General features: G+C 42.2%; 2 protein-coding genes across 12 annotated transcripts in view; both read left to right on the forward strand.

Annotated features, from left to right (window-relative positions):
- The window catches only part of MIGA1 (mitoguardin 1), a 62,438-nt gene extending 48,421 nt beyond the window's left edge, over positions 1-14,017 (forward strand). For 4 of the 5 annotated variants that reach the window (XM_045026399.1, XM_045026398.1, XM_045026397.1 and 1 more), the window contains exons 11-16: positions 259-372; positions 586-684; positions 1,038-1,172; positions 2,691-2,744; positions 8,983-9,099; positions 10,521-14,017. In XM_045026399.1, coding sequence (XP_044882334.1) covers positions 259-372; positions 586-684; positions 1,038-1,172; positions 2,691-2,744; positions 8,983-9,099; positions 10,521-10,739 — 738 coding nt within the window. In that variant the 3' untranslated portion in view covers positions 10,740-14,017. The remainder of the gene's footprint in view (positions 1-258; positions 373-585; positions 685-1,037; positions 1,173-2,690; positions 2,745-8,982; positions 9,100-10,520) is intronic. The other variant, XM_045026400.1, reaches the window with a different exon arrangement.
- A 3,873-nt stretch (positions 14,018-17,890) lies between these two features.
- NEXN (nexilin F-actin binding protein) overlaps positions 17,891-21,013 on the forward strand; it is a 55,407-nt gene continuing 52,284 nt past the window's right edge. For 6 of the 7 annotated variants that reach the window (XM_045026388.1, XM_045026392.1, XM_045026393.1 and 3 more), the window contains exon 1: positions 18,559-18,625. The gene's annotated coding sequence lies outside the window, so the exon portion shown is untranslated. Of the gene's footprint in view, positions 17,983-18,558; positions 18,626-21,013 lie in introns of those variants that run through there. The other variant, XM_045026389.1, reaches the window with a different exon arrangement.

Here is a 21,013-nt window from a genome sequence, read left to right on the forward strand (position 1 = left end):
AGGACATGTTTAAGTACCTTTCTGAATCAGGACCAATATGTTAAGACAAAATGAATGGCCTCTTTGATAATGATGTGCATCACTGGATGGGAAACCCATCTTTTTGGGTATCCTTGGAACCTTTGCTTCCTGGATGGGTTAGAAGTATTGTACTTGCATACTGTATTAATATCAAGCATCTCTTAATTTCATTTGACTAAAGAAACTAATAGCCTCATTTAGTGCGATTCTCTTTATAAATAAATTGTGTACTTATAGGTCTGTATTGCCTGGAAATTTTTCCAGGTAATTCTTTCAGAAACAGCTAACAGAGTATTTCTTGCTGAGAGTGGAAGAAAAATTTTGTCTGCTTTAATTGTGAGAGCTCGAAAGGTAAATTCCTTTTTTGTTGTTACTTTAGTGTATTCATTGTAACCAGAGATCAAAATTAATTTGTCTGGTCCTAGAGTTAATCATGATAATTCTCGGCATAATAATAATAATAATAATAAAAAAACAAAACCAAAACACTTGCCTTTTAAGAGTTTAGAACTAAAACAGTCATCCTACTAGGAAATATGACACTTAACTGGCTTTATTTCACAGAATCCAAAGAAATTTGAAGAGGTCTTTGATGAAATGATACATTTTTTAGAGCAAACAGACCACTGGGATAATACTGAAATGGAACTTGCTGCCAGGGGGGTACGTTTGGATTTCTGTAGTGCTTTTTTCCTCATTAAACTTGATTGCACAACCTGTTTCCCCTCTCAGAATTGATTTATTAATTCATATGTATCAGAAATCCAGCTGCTTTTTTATACTTTAGATTTAGTGAAATGTGCTTCCACTTTTTTTTTTTTTTTTTTTAAACCTCTGTACCGCTGAGTTGCAATGTCAGGTTTTTTCCCATTAGTGAAATGCTTTTTAATGTTAGTTAAATAATTGAAGATGATAAATCTGCCTGATATATGTAGCGTATGGAATACTGGCTTATGCTCTGTTCCAGTACTGAAGGAGAAGTTAAGTTATTTTGATCTTATTCTAACTGAATGCAGGTGAAAAATCTAAATTTTTACGACATTGTTCTGGACTTTATATTAATGGATTCCTTTGAAGATTTAGAGAATCCACCCACATCTATTCAGAATGTAGTAAACAACCGCTGGCTTAATTCCTCTTTTAAAGAAACTGTAAGTGTTTTTTTAAATTTCTTATACTATGATTCTTATGGATTATTGCAACTGATAGGAGACGTAATAAAATTACATTAATTTCAACATTCCTTTCTAAAAATTTTAAATGAGTATACTATTGGGAATAGATACCTGTTTTACTCTTAAAGATTAAAATACCAGCACCTGTAGCAACTAAACTCATCCTTTTTATCAATGAGCTACGAACAATGAAGCTACCCATTGTGGTTACTTGCAGCTCTGATCTGGGGAGACCTTTCTCTCTATGTCAGAGGTAATTCCATTTCCAACCATAGCTAAGTCCTAAAATACGCCTGAGCAAAATCTCCTATGCTGTGTCAGCCTTGCAAAATCTTAATTTAAAATGTACCAGACTTACTTGCCAGCCCTTTGCTGTGACTATTATAATGGAAAAAACTGTTATACTAACTTGGCAAAAATAACTATTTGCCCTGGATGAGTAGAATTTTGCAGGGCTAGTGTATATGTTGGTCACATTTGAAATAAGACATACTGATTTATGGGGGAAGTGTATTCATATCCTAGAATTGTACTGGTCGGGTATGGAAAAGTAGCAGGCACTGTAAAATATACAAAGACTCAAACATTCATAACATTTTCAGAAACGTATTTTAGTTTTTTTCATAGATGCATCAGCCTGTTTTGCTTGCTAGAAAATGTTCATAATAACTGAGCTTATCCATGCATGTTTGAAGGAAGGGATTGTGGTGTGGCCAGTTGTTCATAGGTGAGAGATGTTGCTGTCATTGCATCTATTTAGAACTATAAACTGCTGGTTTTCCTTTTTTATTTTTTACCCTTCAATTGAAATATTTCTTCTACAGAAAAAAGGTAAGGCACATATTTTTTTTTGTAGCATATGTGGTAAAGTTATGTTTTGTGAGTAGCAAGTTTCCTCATGGTATTGAAGTAGCATCACATTCCATCAGAATGTGATGTGCTGTGGGGGGAGGGGAGCCTAGGTTTGCCATCAATATGTTGTATTGCTCAGATCCTTATTTGGACAAAACTCCACAGCTGTATGCAAAACTATTTCAAGTATTCTTTCTTAAAGTGAAAAAGGCCATTACCATGTATTCATATGCTTCCTTTTAAAATCTGAGATCGTTATGGTTTTGGAACACACATTTTGGCACACAACATGCTGTGTGTCAGCAAGGTTGAATTTAAGTGTTGATAATGTTAAATTGTGGGGAAAAAAAAGTTAGGCTTTAGTAATGGAAATACAATTTGGCACCAATGCAAAATGGGACAGAATTTCTGGGAAAGAATACACAATTTCATTTTTTTTTAATTTAAACATAAGAAATATGAACTGATAGTAAAATGAGCTATTCACAACAGATGACATTTTATGTTTGAACTAATGCTATCACAGCATTAAAATTAAGGAAATAACTAGTCATCAAATGCAAGATCCTATAGTCTACTGCTTTTTTAAATAGTCAGTTTTCTTGTGTAAAAGTTACGTAAATAATTTCTTCTTATATTTAGGCTGTGGCTTCAAGCTGCTGGTCAGTACTGAAGCAAAAAAGGCAGCAAATGAAGGTAAATTGTCTTGAAATCTAATCTGAAGCCTGTTTAATTTTATAATTCAGAGATTCTGACCAAACTTGAGTGACCAACTCTTAGAATGCTCGGAGTTTGAAGTCCTGCTATGTGCCATCAAAGAAATAAATTACAAAGTGTCTGATCCTGCAGACACTTAAATGTGTACATGTGTAAAGTCTAACATGTTTTAATGTGAATTCATGGAAGATAAGATGACAACTCATGTGCAATGTTCCCTCTAATCTTTTCCATCCATGTGTGGAATGAATTTTGTTATGTGCACCAATATCAAGGTGATGTGCACCACAAGTAAAAAAGAAAAAACCTAGATATAATTTTTTTAAAGTTACCGTAGGAATAATTACTCCAGCCACGACAGGTTAGGCATTTTAACTCAAAGAATTAAATTTAAACGTAAGAGAGAAATAAAAATTATGAAATGCATAGACTAGTCAAACAACTAAAATAACAGCACTTCGAAAGAATAAAATATATGCGCAGAGAATATATGTGCATTGCAGGAAGTATTAAGAAGTAATAACAGTAATACAAGTTATGTGTTGGGAGGTGAGTGTGAAAGACTGTGTGTGTGTGTGAGACACTCTCTCTCTCTCTTCTCTCTCTCTCCTCTCTCCTCACACTCTGTGGGGTGGGTGGGTGTGTATGTGTGACATGAGGAGTTTACATCGACCTAACTTTGTCAGTGTCCACACTACAGTCTTGCTCCCACCGATGTAAGTGCCCTACTACACTGACATCATAACTCCACCTGCACGAGAGGCATAGCGCTTATATCAGTTTAGTTAGGGCGACACAGTATACAGTTACTTACATTGGCTCCTGGCCTGTCATCCCAGGGAGGGGGGAGCTCCAGCTAGAGTCCAGCTGCCCACCGGGCTCCCAGCTTTGAGCTGGGCTGCTGCCTGGGGTTCCCACCAAGAGCCTGGCTCCCCACTTGCAGCAGTTTTGCCTCCTGGACTCCTGGCAGAGCTTCAAGCTGGGCCGGGGGGGCCTCTCAGTCACCTACAGTGTTCTTCTTACGTTGGTGGAAGGGCTCATGGTGAGGAGGCGCATGACTGACAGAAGGAGGGTAGTATGGACATGTGGGTAGTGATAAGTTGACCCAACATAGGACTGCTTAAGTTAGTAGTGTAGACATGCCCTGAGGCTTGAAGACAAACTTACAAGGGAGGCAGAATGTTTTAGTGGGTAGAGCACAGAATTTGGAGTCAAGATCTGGCTCTAGTCCTGTCTGAATAGAAGTACTTACATGGCCCCCAGTACCATATTATCTAAATCAGGGGTGGGCAAACTACGGCCTGTGGGACCGTCCTGCCCAGCCCCCGAGCTCCTGGCCCGGGACGCTCGCCCCCAGCCCCTCTCCCTTCCCCGCAGCCTCAGTTCACTCCACCGCTGGCGCAGTGCTCTGGGCGGTGGGGCTGTGAGCTCCTGGAGCAGCGCAGCTACAGAGCCCGGCCTGACCCAGTGCTCTGTGCTGCGTGGTGGCGGCACAGTTCCAGGCAGCGCAGTAAGGGAGCAGGGGGGTTGGATAGAGGGCAGGGGAGTTTGGGATGGTGATCAGGGGGCGAGGGTGTGGATGGTGGTCGGGGGGAGAATGGGGGCAGGGGTCCCGGGGAGCAATCAGGAAGGAGATGGGGTTGAATGGGGCGGCAGGAGACAGGGAGAAGAGGTGGTTTGATGGGACAGGGGTCCCAGGGGGGCCGTCAGGAATGAGAGGAGGGGTTGGGTGGGGCGGTGGGGCTCCGGGGGTAGTCAGGGGACAGGGAGAAGGGGTGTGTGGATGGGGCAGGGGTCCCAGAGGGGCTGTCAGGGAACAGGGGAGGTTGGATGGGGCAGGAGTCCCAGGGGGGAGGGGCCACAACCCTCTCCCCTAACCAGCCCTCCAAACAATTTACGAAACCCAATGCAGCCCTCAGTCCAAAAAGTTTGCCTGCTCCTGATCTAAATGCTAAGGAATTCAAAGTATTTATCCTCACAGCATTCCTGTGTGAGGTATGGAGGTACCATTATCCCCAAATTTTACACAGGGGGAGTTGAGCCATAGAGACTATGCAAGAAGTCTGTGGCAGAGAAAAGAATTTAATCTAGTTGTCCTGAATCTCAGCTAGCACCCTGAGTGTCCTTTCTCTGCCACTGACTTCTGATCTCAGGCAAATCATGTTGGCCATTCTTAACAAATCCATTCTTCAGAAGGTTGCCTTCACTTGCAATGATACTCTTTGTAAAAGATCATTTAAAAATCATACTGTCTGAATAAGTGACAGGAATCTTTAGTTGTCACATCACTGTATCATTATAGTTCTTCTTTGAATGGTTGCAGACTTGTCTTCCCCTTAGGTGTGCACACCCCCAGCACACTAAATCCGGAAATGTTTGCAGAGCCAATAGGGATGGCGCTTGTGCTCGGTGGCACTAGCCCCTCACCAGACTATCTAAGGGCAGCACTCCCCAACCCCCCTCAGATTCTTTTCACCACCTGTAGCTACAGTTGGTGCATTCTCTGTGGTGGTTTACCTCATGTTGTTTTTTTTCTCAGTTTCTCTGGGAATTTATTGTATATAATTCATTGCTAGTTATTATAGCTTAGTAGTACCTTTTAGATTTAGTTATAGTAGTTAGGATAGATAGTTGCCCTGGGCGATGCCATCACTAGGATTTAAACATTGACTATCCCCAGTAGTGACCCCCCACAATCATGGAGAGGGGCACATTAAGGAAGCGTGCTCTATATGCTAGTCATTTAAGAAGAGCACTTAGATCGTGAGAGACTTGCATCTGAAATGGAAGCTCTTAGAGCAAACCAGGAGGCCCACTTTGGCAATGGGAACCTGCATTCAGATTGTCTGGCCCTGTCCTCTCCTTTGGAGCCAACCTGAAATGTGGCTTCTGGCCTAAGATCTAGTGCTCCCTCTGGCAGGAAGAGAGATCTTTCTCTTTCCTTGGTTCTTCTGAGGAAGAGGTCCCATAAGACCAATCAGGTTTGTTCCAGGACTTGGAGGGATTCCTCTTCATTGTTTAAGAGGAGTGCTGACTTGCACTGTGAGTCCTGTGGTACGCATGATGGAGCTGGCCCATCTAACCACTTCCCGGTATCATGCCAAGATCATTTGGACTCTGTACTGTTGACTCTGTTTCTGGCCATGGGGCTTCTGTTGAGTTCGATACCAGTGATGGCAGCATTGGCACTGATAGTCTTCATGCCATTGGCATATTCGGCAACATCTGACCTGCTTTGCCTTTCCGTTCCTGATTCCCCTGTCAGTTGCCATGGCTTCTACATCGTCATCTTCTGCTGCACCATTGCCGTTGTCTGTTCAGGTCATGTAGTTGTCTCACTTGTTGGTACTGAATTATGCACTGTCCGGGTCTCAGACTGCAGAGTCACAGCCAACATCTTTTGCAGTACCAAAAAAATCATCAGTGCAGAGGCTTTCTTTGACACCGATGATGTCTGTACTATGGACCCCTTTGTTGGATTTGGTGCTGACAAAGGTTTTGGCACCCTCATTTGCTCCAGTGCTGGCTAATGGTTGATGCCTCTCCTGATACCAATGGTGTTGATCACTCATTCATCCTTGACACTGATGAGTTCTTCATATTAGATGTCAGACAAGGCTGATGGTTTGTTTGCTCCATCAGAAGAGGCTTCTCTATTCCCACCAGCTGACTCCCAGGGCTTCTTGAGATCTGGTTCAGGGATGTCTTCCTCTTCTCTTTCACCTTCGAAGCACCTCAGACCATCATTGGTACCAGGATTGACACTATTCCTGCCGCAGGGATAAGGGTCCTGGCCTAGTACCCACTGGCCACCACTGCCTTACCTCTATTCCCAGTTACCTCCTTGGAATTGTTGGGATGTACCCAGTCTAGAAGATCCCACTCTTCGATATAGTCCAGGGCAAGCTTGCCAATTCCAGCTGCAGTCTCTATTCCTGAGCCACCTCTGTTACAGGTCATTCTTCCTGAGCTGGTCCAGACTGACCCTCTCATGCAGGAACCTGCCCCCTACAACAGCTTCTATTGGCCCTGCACTACTCTTCTTCCTCTCTGGATGACTCTGCAATACCAAACTCTTCCTCATCAGTGCTTGAGGACTTCAGGTCATACTAGGACCATCTCAGGCATATTATCTTACACCTTGGGATCCCGGCCAAGTACATACAAGAGAACACACATAAGTTGCAGGTATCCTTCAGCCCTCAGCTCCAGGGAGAGTTGATCTCCAAATAAATGAAACCCTTTTGGAGTCTGCTAGGTCTCTTTGGAGTCCAGAATCACTTGGCAGATCACCTCAGCTGGAATTTCTCCTAGACTCAAGTGCTCTCTAAAGTCCACTGTGCTGAAGTCCATCTTCATAGAATACGGTGTTTCAGCTATTGATCTGTTTGCAACGAGAGACAGCAAGAAGTGCCATCAATTTTAATCTCAGACGGGTCTCAGTCCAGGCTCCTTAACCAATGCCTTCCACCTTAACTGGGGATTGAATGTGTGCCTTCCCTCTGATGCTAATCATCCCACAGGTCATTCTCAAGCTGAAGTGGGATCATGCCATACTAATTCTCATTGCTGCACCTTGGTTGAGGCAATGTTGGTTCTCTGACCTACTCAGTCTATTGGTTCAGACCCCCATATCTCTCTCTCTTCATCCTGACCTACTGACTCAACACCATAGTCATGTTTTGCATCCAGCACTCAACACTGTATTTCGTGGCATGGATGCTTGCAAGGCTAGATGAGCAGAAGGAATGAAGTTTGGAAGTTGTTGGACAGGTGTATAACAACAGGAAGCCTTCTACTAGTGAGACTTATTTGGCCAAGTGTAAGCAATTTTCAGTTTGTTACTTGCTTGGGGAATTCAGCCAATGCTGGCGTACATTCAGGACATTGTGGAGTACCTGTTACATTTTCAGTCTTTTGGTCTGTCTCTCAGTCCATTGAAGGTTAGCAGTGATCTTGGCATTTCATCCACCCATCAAAGGGAAGTCAGTTTTCTCAAACCCCATAGTAGTGAGATGCCTAATGGGAGTGATTTGTCTACAACTGTCTGTGAAAGAGACGATTCCCTTGTGGGACCTTAATACTGCCCTGACTGCCAACATGGGTCCTGTGTTCAAGCCCCTGGCAACCCTCTGTTTAGTTTATCAAAAAGAAGACCAAGAGATGATGTGATGATGATGTGTATGTACCTTCCAAGGAAAAAAAATACCAGGTACTAAAGGGCTCTTTGATCTAGTGGAGAAAGTCATAACAAGAAAGTTAAAGCCAGCCATACTCAAATTAGACACAAGATCTAACTTTATCAATGAATGATTAACCATTGGAACAAGTTAGTGAAAGAAGCTGTGGACAGGATGCCTTTCAGAAAGATGATTTAATCAAACAGTCCTGATGTAACAAGATGAAATTCTATGATGTGTGTTATATAGGAGTATGAGACTAGATCAGTGGTTCTCAACCCGCAGGCCACTTGCCACACAATGAGCACACAGCTATGGCCCATGTGACATCCTCAGGGCCATACAGATAGTATATATACATTGTGTGGATGCGGCCCACATAACATAGAGAGCTGCATATCTGGCCCACAGTGATAAATAAATTGAGAACCACTGGACTAGATTTGATGGTCTCATCAAGCCTTAAATTATTAATGTATGAATATCAATATTACATCAAGATTCCTTCAAAATGTTTATATTCTAAAATACTGCCGAAGTTGAAAACTTTTAACAATCCTTCCACTTACTTGATATACAATGTAATTTAAAAGCAGCAAAGAGTCTTGTGGCACCTTATAGACTAACAGACGTTTTGGAGCACGAGCTTTCACCCACGAAAGCTCATGCTCCAAAACGTCTGTTAGTCTGTAAGGTGCCACAAGACTCTTAGTCTGGATCTGTAAAAGCAGCAAACACGGCTACCCCTCTGATACTTAATGTAATTTAAATGAGTAGTTTGGCTAATTACCAGAGACTGACTGACTTACAGAAAAAGTTCCGTAAGCTAGAAATAGATTGTTTTCTTTCCTTTTTCTTTTTTTTTTTTGCATAATTGTCGGGTATACGTTTCCAACTAACACAAAATTCGAATCACAAAAGGCATTCCGGAATGAAACACTTGCGTAAGTCGGGGAGCGTCTGTAATGCCTTAACTTGATATAATAGGGATTTATACTGAGAAAAATAACTTCTTTCTCTACTTCTTACATCACCAGGTACCTGATGGGTTTTTTGCACACTTCTATGCCATTTGTGAGCATGTCAGTCCTGTTTTGGCATGGGGCTTTTTGGGACCTAGAAACTCTCTTTATGATTTATGCTGCTTCTTTAAGGTATGGATCCTTTTTGTAATGATAATTTATCTAACATAAAAAAGCACCTATCAGATAGGAGGATCTTACTTAAAGGGACACCATTACGATAAAAATAATTTATATAAAAAAATCTTTGCTAGGCAATATTCATCCTGATTATTTTCAGTTGTTATACCAGAGATTAATGTAGCCCAGTACCACAAATAACAGGGATTAATTTGCCCCATACTACAAAAACAATCCCTACCTATGTTGCTAATTATACTGTAAATCAGGGGTGGGGAACCTTTTTTTCTATCAGGGGCCATTGATCCCAGAAAAGTCAGTCATGGGCCACATGCAGCCCTGTGGGACAGGGAGGAAGGTGCAGAGGCTCAGGGCTTCCCCTAGGCTCTGGGGTGGGGCCAGAAATGAGAGGTTCAGGGTGCAGGAGCAGGGTCCAGGTTGGGGTGTGGGAGGAGGTGAGGGTTCTGGCTGAGGGTGCATGAGGAGGCTCAGGGCTGGGGCGAGGGGTTGGTGTGGGATCTGGGCGGGCATTAAGGTGCAGGAGGGGGTTCCGACCTGGGGCAGGGGGTTGGGGTGGGGGTGCAGGCTCTGGGAGGGAGTTAGGGTGTGTTTGGGGCGGTTTTGAAACTGGGGCAGTAGGTTGGGATGCGGGTAGGAGTACAGGCTCAGTCGCGGGCCACACACAGCCCCGCAGAGGGTGTGTGGGGTGCCGAGGCTTGGGCTTTCCACCCCGCAGCATGGCGACTTGCTGTGGGCCGGATTAAATTAAAAAGCAAGCCGGAGGTTCCCCACCCCTGCTGTAAGTTAACAACACACTAAGAATTTTCAGAACATAGGCTCCCCAGTCTTGAAAACACTTCTGAGCCTGTTTGACACTTTGTACATGAGTAATCCAGCTGAAGTCATGAGACTACTAGTATACATAAGTGTTTGCAACATTAGGGCTAGAATTTGCAATTCACTGTTTATGGCGTTGGTCTAATTTTTGCATTTCATTATGTACGAACAGTGAAACTAGATTGGTCAATTTTACTTATTTATAGTCTGTTCCCTTTCTTGTTCTTCCATGCACTAGCAAAGTGCTTGAAGTTTTCTTGTCTTTTATTTCCAACACTTCAGCTCAGTGCAACTTCTTAAGAAAAATATTAATCATGAACATTTCTATTCATATTAGGTTGGTTTTGGAGCATAAACCTACCTGACAGTGTCTATTTTTAATGTTTTTTTTTCAAACAGTCAAGAGAGTTAGTAAATGAATGTTGGTAGTTAGACACGGTAAGAAATTGCCCAATAAATCTGTGTGCATATTTTATGTGTGCTTCGGAAAGATTACGTGTAAATGAGGAAAAATATATAACATTGTATAAGTAATATTTAACAAAACTCTATACATTTCTATAAGTAAATACAGGTCTTTCTTTTTTATCCACTAGGATCAAGTTCTTTACTTCCTCAAAGACATTTTTGACTTTGAAAAGGTGCGATATTCAACTATGGAAAATTTAGCTGAAGATCTTATGCAATTGCTAATGCGTCGCACTGAACTTTTAATGGCCTACCTTGGAGCCGATTCACTAAGGCATGTCAGTGATTGCATAAATGGTCATGGACACATCATGGCCAATGGGCTTTTGGAAGAAAAAGTACAATAAGCTTAAAAAAAACTAAATTGAGTGCACCTTGCCTTTTTTCCCCCTCCAGTGCTGTCATTGCTATTTTTGAGCAAACATCTGAAAATGTAACTGTGTTGCTAAATATGGAATGGACTCAGGGAGATTAAAAAAAAATTTTAGGAAAAGAACTGGTGAGCATATTACACTATATATACCTAAATTAAAAATCACAGCTCAGCTGTCTCTGTATTTATATATAATGTACCCCAACGTTTTTTTCTGCAATATTTGGATAAAATTTATTTATAAAATACTGTACATTTGCCACAGATATTATGTGATATGTGGTATATGGAGTTATTAGATGAGTTTGTCTTTAAGCCTTATTATATGAAATGTTCAGTACAAACTCTGCAATGTGCTTTATGTCTAGGAAGTGTTTCAGCCAAGGTATACACGTCTTTCAACTTATTATGTGATACACCCGCAAAAAAAAAAAAAGAAAAAAAAAAACTTTACAAAATATTTAACTACGCCCTAAAATTGTGTTTGTGTATGTAAGCAGTCATTTTGTATTGAAACATAATGGAGTAAATGCAGTCACCGTTTGGACAGGTGAAAATAACATGAAAAACTCAATGCTAATTGGTGTTGGCTTAAAATATGTAAATACATTATCACTGAGGTTGACATTTGAAATCACTAGTGTGAGATCACTATTTGGTATATTCTAAAAGTAATGACAGTTTTTTCAGGTTAATTAATTGGTTTAAAACTCATATTTCTAGGTTTTTAAAACAATGCAGTTATGAATAAATTAGTATCATTCTTGGTTCAAATGTAGCATTTTAACTATATTTTAAAGTAAGGCTGTATGATAAAACCTAAAGACATGTTGTTTCTCAATTAAATCAGTCTCAGTCTTTTCTTTCAAAAAGCCAACCTTTGGTTTGGGAGAGGACTTTATATATGAGTTTTGGTAAGTGTGTGCATCTGTTCACACTGGTGCTCAGTTCAGGGAATCTTTTGTGTAGTCTTGTCTTGAATTCAGAATAAAAAGTTTAAGGAAAAACTTTTTCGTGGGTATCCCTTTGAGAGAATCCCCAAAGACTCTTTTTATGGTACTTTATAAGAATAGAGTATTTCAGCATCTGAGTGATACACATAATAGAATAAATGTTTAGCTTTCAAAATAACATTTTAGATTACAGAGTTCCAGGTTCTGATACTTAAGGCTCCAAAGCTGAAAGTGTTAAGTTTAATGTTGCATTATAGTCCAAAAACAAAAGAGAGCTAAGATTTTTTTTATTAATGTGCTCTTCCACAATTCATTTTTTAAAGGAAAACAGATTAAAACATTTTATTTTTATATATATAAAAATATGGAATAATCTGTAGCATCTTAATGTGCTGGCACCTGCATTTGTGACTTCTTGACAGTAGTTGCTAATGCAGACTACAAGCACTATTGTCACCATATGCTAGATTGTAAGTGGTTTAAGTAGCTACTCTCTTTACTCTGCACTTTCTGGCCCGGATCCTTAGATGTTGACAAAATGTGCTTTGTGCTCTCTTGGTCTCGTAGCATATATTAGAGCAGCTTTCAGGTTGCTGTAACTTGTGCTGGCTGCCAACTGCCATATGGTCCAGTACAGTAGCTGGGGATCACCAGGGTGCAGAGAGCTTGTAGCCAAGTCCCTTTTCCCTGGCCACGTTCCCTACGCTAGCGATCAGGAGTAAAGATGGTGCAGGATCCTGTATATCAAACTGAAGTGATCTTTCCATGGCTGGCCTCACTGGCTTTCAGGCTGCTTTTGAACTGCTTTTGCACCAGCAGTGTGACATAAAACAGCCACAACATTGAGAGAAACTGTCGCATATATAATAAACTTAATATGGGATAATTACAAATAACTCTGCAGCTTTGTAGCTAAAAGTTTCTAGTTTGGAATATGTAAAGAAACTGGAATTGTATTTAATTAAATATATTTCTGCTTCTATTGCAAAAACCAATCTCAAAATATCGGGTAGAATCCTGGATAAAGATAAAAATTCTGAATATAAGAAGGGTGTTGTTATTACTTGTGAATCTGTATGAAATGTCAACTGAAATATTGTTAAAACCAGAATTATATTTGATGTGTATGTGTAATACAGATACCAAAAACTGTTACTGATCTGTCTTGTTTCAAGGCACATAACCTGGCATCTCACTATATGTATTTTTTCCAAAGAGTATTTTCAGCTAGTGTGTGGAATCTTTCACCTTTCCTGTTTAGTTCAAAAGAAAGATACTCATTTCCTTAGGCACACAGTTCCAGAAATTCACATTTTAACAATTTATTGTGATGTATAAAACTGAATTATACTGAATAATGAGATACTTAATTAAGAATCAAACTGGGAATGGAAGTATTAAGGAAACAGCATGCTCTACCCAGCAACCTCACCAGCTGGGATGATGTCAAAGGAAGGCCCTGTCCATTTTCCTCCCTCCATTAGAACACTGCCACCTAACACTACTGATGGGGATGTGGAAATTAGTTTTTACAAAACCAAAGTTCAATAGAAATGTCTTCTTTTAAATTCTAGTGGACCCAGTTTTTCCCACCCTACTAACAAACATGCCCCTATTGGTAGGTGCAACCCATTGTGCTTGTGCACAATATAAATGTAGAATTGACTGGAAACTGAATAGTCTATTTTATGAGAAAACTGCAGTTTGTTTTTAAAAAAATGCAAAATAGAGAAAAATTAATGAAACAATTATTGTTAATATTCAGTGTTGCAGCCATGTTGGCCCCAGGATGAGAGGAAAAACAATACGAGTGAGATGAGACAAGCTTTTGAGCACCAGAGAGCTGAAGAAGACCTGAAGAGCTCCGTGGTGCTCAAGAGCTTGTCTCTTTAACCAGCAGAAGTTTGTCCAATAAAAGATATTACTGCACCCACCCTTGTCTCTCTCAATTATTTTTAAATCTAAAGTGGTGTAGAACAGGGGTTCTCAGGCTTCATTGCTCCATGACCCCCTTCTGACAGCAAACATTACTACACGACCCCAGGATGGGGGAAAGAAGCCTGAGCCCTAGGAGGCAAAGCCAAAACCCAACCCTTCCCCCCTCCCCCATGCAGGGGGCCCGTAACCTGAGCCCCGCCACCCAGAGCTGAAGCCCTCAGACTTCAGCTTTGGCCCTGGGTGGCAGGGCTTCGGCCTTGGGACTCACAAAGTCTTAATGCCAGCCCTGGCAACCCCATTAAAAAGGGGTCGCGACCCACTTTGGGGTCCTGACCGACAGTTTGAGAACCACTGATGTAGAATATAGATAAAAATTAAATATATTAATTTTTAATCCTTTTAAACCTGTAGAAGCTGATGGTAATCAGCATCCCGCAGAATTAGGATTAGGCTCTAAATCAGGTTCACGTGTTTCCTGTTCTGATGTAGTCACCATCTTGTTTTTCAGCGAGATGGTCACCACTGTGTGCTTCAGATAGTATGTAGCAAGTAGTATTTATCATGTGAACTTCCAATAAACTGTGCTGATGAAAATGGATACAAATTTGGAGAGGAGGAGTCAGTGTTCATGGATGCAGTTATTCTGGACTGTAATTTTTTTCTTTCTAGTTCATCCTGCAGCTGGCTGCTTCTATCACAGAAATTAAATCCTTTGCATAGTTGCCTAGAAGAAAGTACATAAAGAAGATCGGTTGCTAACCAGCAACATATATCTGAAGTGCTTTCTACCTGTGCCTGCTATCCTGGGAAGCAGGAATGCCAAAGTTACACTTCAGCATTTATGGTATGTCTCCTACTTCACTACAGTAGTTTATATGTAGTGTTTCATAATGAAATATCAGAACTGAATTTATTTGTTCAAACATACTACTTTTGAATGCAACTTTCGATGCTAGTTGGAGCAAGTTACATGCAAAGGCCATATGGTACTGCTAAGGTCAGTCAAACATTAAATGATACAAGAACTATGATATTTATATTAGCTGTGATTTAGTTGAAATCTCACTTTTAATATGATGATGATTATTCTACTTCACTTATGTAGTCTTTAGTTTTTACAAACTAAGCATGTATCAACTCAAGTTGACTAATGGTAAGCATACTGGTGAACTGTCTACTGCCTAAATGAAATGGTTATATCAAATATAACAATTCAATGAAAACACTTTAGAAGAAAAATAATTCTCATTTTGAGTTATACAATGAATTTCTATATATAAAGCAAAAAATTACTATATTTGCTCTAACGCTCATTCATTATATGTAGTTGGACCAGCCTGATGCATATCTACTCCAATACTTCCTTACATATGTGTCTAAATTTTAATTAGGTTTTCCTGCAACGTGTGTGTACTTTAATATACCAATATTTTATTTGCAGCCAGCTTTGGCACCAATTAAACTTGTAGGTATGGGGGTTTTCTTCTCAAACTCTTTTAAATTTAAATATTTAAATGAAAAAGCAGGGAAGCAGAAACTATTACAACATGTTTCATTTAGGCGCATTAATTTAAACTGAATTTTTTGTTTAATTCTACACATTAAACAATCCCCACGCATGATTTTCAGCATGGTAAACTGATGATCTAGCTTGCATCCGAAGAAGTGGGTATTCACCCACGAAAGCTCATGCTGCAAAAACATCTGTTAGTCTATAAGGTGCCACAGGATTCTTTGCTGCTTCTACAGAACCAGACTAACACGGCTACCCCTCTGATACTTGATGATCTAGTAAAAGCCTAACAGAAAATTGGTGTCGTTTAGTCCCGTAGTTCAAAAGTTATTACTCCTTTTTCTATCAACCAAAACATAGGTGAAGAAAAGATCTAGACCTAGAATGACAAACATCGCCTGGAGGTAGGATCTAGACCATGTAATGAATGTAAGTGGCATGACAGACCTTCATAGACCTTGGAGTGTCTGATGGGGCTTAACCCCCACCAGCTGCAAGGCAAGAGAAAGAACCCCAATTAGTCATGCTTTGCACCTGGGGGGTAATTAATAGGTCTGCTTCCTTTGGCCAGGAGGCAAGAGGAAGCTTGGTTGGAGAGTACCTGCAGAGGAGACAGGTCTCTCTAGCAGAGAGAAGCCCTGGGAAAGGGTTTAATAGCTAGGAAACAATGGAGGAAGAACATAGGAGCAGGTTAGGTTCCTGCGGGGGAAGCCCTGAGGTAAAGTCAATAAGGGAACTACAATGAAGCTTCAGAGGGATGGAAGGATATTAGTTTGAAGACTTCTTTTGATTTTTATTTGATTTGTTTGTGGTAGCCTGGAAGAGGTTTAGACTTTTATGTGACATGGCTGGAGAGCCAAACCACTGAACATCAAGAGGGGATTTGGGGGAAGAAGTAGGCTGGGAGAAACCACTGCAGGTCAAAGGAAGAGCTCAGTAGGGGGGCATTAGAGACAAGGCCACTTCAGTCAGAAATGAGATGGCACTTACGAGGTGAGGGTGCACTACTACAGAGTTCAGAGTAGCAGCCGTGGTAGTCTGTATCTGCAAAAAGAACAGGAGTACTTGTGCCACCTTAGACTACAGAGTGTAAGCCAAATATCAGTGTATGTGAGAGTCTGAAGCAGTGACTGAGGTGTGAATGTTCCTGTCCTCTGTTAATTTTATTGTTGTCAACTCTTAACAGCTAATGGGAAAAGGGATGGAAGTGAAGCCTTCAAGGGATGAGAATTGCAAGTTGCTGCAAGGAAAGAAAGCTGAAGGACAGAACAGAGAATGCATGCAAAGAAAGAGAGCAGAACCAGGTGGCCTAAAGGAAAGTGGGTTTTCTCACTGAATAATAACAGCACATGAATAAGTTATAAATAAGTGTAGTTACTACATAAACTATATTTTTCCCTTATACAAACCTTCCCTGACATTAGTGTCTAGATTGAGTAGTATATGAAGTTATGAATTTATATCCAGGACCATAAATTGAAATGGAATCCAGTGATCGCCTCTCAATTAGTTTGACACCCCTCCTGCTCTAAGCCATCATACTACAAGGGGAGGGATAGCTCAGTGGTTTGAGCATTGGCCTGCTAAACCCAGGGTTGTGAGTTCAAGCCTTGAGGGGGCCACTTAGGGATTTGGGGCAAAATCAGTACTTGGTTGTCCTGCTACTGAAGGCAGGGGGGCTGGACTCAATGACCTTTCAAGGTCCCTTCCAGTTCTTGGAGATATCCTATCTCCTTTAATTTAATTTGTTAGTAGAAAGGAGGAGCAGAGATGACTAATATTTTTTTTAAGTTCTCAGATTCCACAGTGATGGGTACATTATAAATAGTTTTGTGGGGCAAAAAGCATCATTTTAACAACCTAAATAGATGGTACTTTCCCATCTAATTCTTGTAGACACCCACACAGTACCCTGTAACACAAGGTCACAGGACATTTTATTTTAACCCTCTTTTTCAAATTGCTCATAGCTATCTAAAAAGAAGTCAAGTTAAATCATCCCATCTTCATTTTAACCCAGAAACATTGGTTCAGAGACATTGGTTCAGCCACTTGAGTGAGGAAAGGATGAGGAATTCGTGTGTCCCCGTCTTGCTCACTTTTTTTTTCCTTTTTAAATCTCCAGAGAGTACAAGGCCAGAAGGGACCATTGTGATCATTTAGTCTGACCTGTTATATAGCACAAGCTCTAGACCTTCCCCAAAATAATTCCTAGAGCAGATCTTCTAGAAAAACATCTGATCTTCATTTAAAATTCAATGATGGAGAATCCACCACAACCCTTGGTAAATTGTTCCAACAGTTAGTTTTTTAACACTGAAAGTAATTATGCCTTATTTCCAGCCTGATGTTCAAACTGCCAGCTGCACTATCATTTATTATTTTAAGGTGCATGCAACCAAGTCAAATCCACTGTACTAAGCACAGTACAACAGATAACGCATATTCAAGTTTTTAAGTTATATTTGTGCATCTAGCACAGAAACGTTCTTAATTTCCAGGGCAAGGAAGCTAGGGACCATCTGTTCCCTAAATGCCTGTTTTGGAATAATTTATATATTCTTCATTAGGAAGCTAACTTAGTTCCATAGAGCTGGCACTGGCCGGACTCTTCCCCACTCCACCACAGTTAACTGTCACATACTATTATTAGCTGTCTGCTTTCATGGGCTCAGTGCTATAAAATGCCCCAGGGCTTCAGGGCCTGAGGCCCAGAGCACAGTTGCTCACAAAGCATACACCAGTGAGTGATCTCTGCGTGCCCTGGTGCAGAACTTTGTGTGGGAAGAGGCCCCTTGAAAGGCTTGCTGGGGGTGAGTATTTTCTGACTGCTTAGACGACACTAAGGTGATAGGTGCCTTCCAAATACCTGAGGCGCCCTGGGTAGATCTACCTGCCACGGCCTCACCTCTGCCCAGCATGGCAGGTGCCACTTGGCCACGGCATGGTCTGTTTCGCTGCACTGGTCCCGTGCTTGTCTCACCTGCCAGGCTTCCTTGGGTCACCTCCCCTCCCAAGTAACCGTGGCTGGGAGGCCGGCCCCGGGGGAGCCGGCCCGGGAACGCTTTGCTCCCGGGAGCCCCGGGTTATTTATAGCCGGTGGCGCTTCCAGCCCGAAATAACCGCCGCCGTGGCTGGGCGGGCTGGCCCCATGCGGCGCGGCCGGGGGCTTGGCTCTGCCCCAGGCGCGCTGAGTCGGTCTGTGCCGGAGGGGAGGGGGCCGCGGCGGCAGCGTCGGGACAGCTGCAGCCGGGCCGGGCGCGCCTGGAATGCGGGCGCGGGCTGCGCACCAGGACTTTTATGGAAACTTGCAGAGCCGGAGGCAGCGGCGGCAGCCAAGGGGCGCTCAGCAGCAGCCACAGCCGCGCCGCCGCCGCTCGCCAGCCAGCCAGCCAGCCTGCCTGCCTGCCTGCCCTCGGGATTAGCGTGAGCCGGAGCCGCGGGCAGGACCCCCAGGTAAGACGCTCCGCGGGGCATAAAACTCCCCCAGAAAACTTCAGCGGGATCGGCGCGGCTCCCGCTCCGCGCAGCCAGGGCGCTGCTCTCCCAGCCCGGGCGCACGGCGCAGGGTTTTCCCCACCCAGACCGACTCCTCTCCTCCCTGTGCCTCTGTCCCGTCCTGCGGCTCCCCCTTCTCCTCTCCGCCGCGGGGCCTGGCTCCGCTTCCCCCAGCCCGCCTCCCCTCCGCCGTGAGCCCCAGCTGGGGCTCCCCTTTCCCCTCTCCCGGGGCTCCCCCTGTCGCACCCTTGGCTGCGCCGTCCCCCCGTCCCTAGTGAGCGTCAGCTATGGTGAGATATTAAGGCCAGAAGGCGGCACCCCGTCGTCCAGCCCGACTCCTGCGTATCACAGGCCACCCCCCGCACCCGCACCCTAAACGCAACACCTGAAACGCGACCCAAGTGTTACACCCCCGCCTCGCGGGAGACCAGGTCCTTGCAGCCGCAGCCCCCCCGCAGCGGCAGGGAAATGAGTACATGCGATGCCTGTTTCGTTGTGGTTCAGGGGGACACCGTTGAGTTCTGTCATCTCGCTGCTGGGGCAGCCCCCAGCTTTCCCCTCTCCGGCTTTGAAGCCATTTCAGCTGCCCAGCAGCGCGCACGCAGGGCTAGACAGCAGGAGAGCCTGTGTCAGACACTAGCTCAGCGTCGGGGGACGCCAGCTAGAACAGTGCAGGCCTGAGCAGTCGCTGTGACTGGACTGTTACCATACAAATGAGCGGCGCCTGGTCTGAGGGGGAGAAGTGAAGCAAATCTTATGCACTGGCCCATGTCTCCTCATCCACAGCCGTGTGTGGGGACCCTGCCCTTTCAGGAATTTAACCTATTCCTGTTGTATGACTTGGGTTAACCTATGTTTTGGGGGTTGTTTTTTTTCTGACTCCCAGATGTCAGGCTAGAGTGAAAAGGAAACCTCTTAACACTTGCAGGTGTAGAACTGATTGGAGACTAGGGAGACTACTGGAAATAAGATGCTGAGCTAAAAATAGTGCCAGGGTTAGTGGTGACAGAGTCCCTGGGTGAGGGGGTGGAAGAGCTGTCATCAGCCTATACCCCTAAATCTAACTCGGCAAACCAGCACTGCGCTCATTTGCTTATTTTTATAATTGTAGTCACTGCTGCTTGCTTCACTTTCACTAAATTTAATAAAAGGCACCTTTGGATAATATTACTATAGTCATAGCAAAAAAATTGCTTTGCTGCCGTGCTCCAATAAAGCACTGTTTTAGCCACATGTCCCCTTCTCTATGCTTTATGCGCAGAAATAATTACTATGTGACTTAACTCATTTTTTTAAAATAACAATAAATAATGATTGTGGGGAAATAGTTGGCCGGTGAAGAAGGGCTTTGTGATTAATAGCAAAATAACTTATGACATACAAATGAAGGATCAAGAGGGCCTACCTGGAAACAGTGATGAGTGAGACAGATAGACCAAAATGGTCTTTACTCCTTAAACCGTGACCCAGTTCAAATCAGCAGATAGTGTAACTTATTGGCCTGTAGAAAAAACTGACAAGTCATTTTAATGTTTTTTGTTAAATGCAATATGCCTGTTTAATAAAACTGTGATCTAGGCCAGTGTGAAGTGGTGGGGCATTTATAGCAACTTTTAACGTAAAATGATTACAGGTCTCAAATGCTGTAATGAGCTGTATTAGTATTAATTCAATAGTATTTCAAAATTTTCAGTTTTATGATGTTTGTCTTTACAAAAGGAGCCCAGGAAAGAAATATGAATGGAGTCAGTAATTTGGGCAGCTAACCTTTTTGCTAAAATTGTTATTTTGATTGAGTTGTTTAAAAATACTCTCTCTTTAGTAGAGCTGTGCATGCGCAAGCCATTTCTTATGTCTGTCTCTCAGTAGTTGGAGTTCAATAAGGATGACAAAATAAATTCCTCCTTCCCTTCTGTTCTCATCCAAAATGTCTCTATAAGTTGCTTCCAAATGGTGCAATCTGATGTTAGATATATTTTCAGATAAAATAAATTTAATTATAGTTTTGTCTGCTTGGCTTTATTAAAAGTAATCTGAAAATGGAACGTTTTATGAGTACATTTTACATTGCTAAATGTTGTTTTTTTGTTGTAATTGAATTTTATGTTTGAGAATGTATTTTGCGGATGTCATTTGTTCTGACATTTCTTTTAATGGTAAGGGAGATCTCTTTTGCTAATTGAATAAATATATATTTGTAAGAAATACTGTTGATAAAAGGTAGAAGTATTTTGAAGAGTTGACAATGAGGAATTGATCATTTATATCCTGGAAATTTACAAGTAGATGGAAATATGTATTGGGCCCATAAAGTTTAAGATATCCATTTTCCTCAATGGAAGAAGC

The sequence above is a fragment of the Mauremys mutica genome, chromosome 8 (assembly GCF_020497125.1).
Source record: "Mauremys mutica isolate MM-2020 ecotype Southern chromosome 8, ASM2049712v1, whole genome shotgun sequence".
Classification (NCBI taxonomy): Eukaryota; Metazoa; Chordata; order Testudines; family Geoemydidae; genus Mauremys; species Mauremys mutica.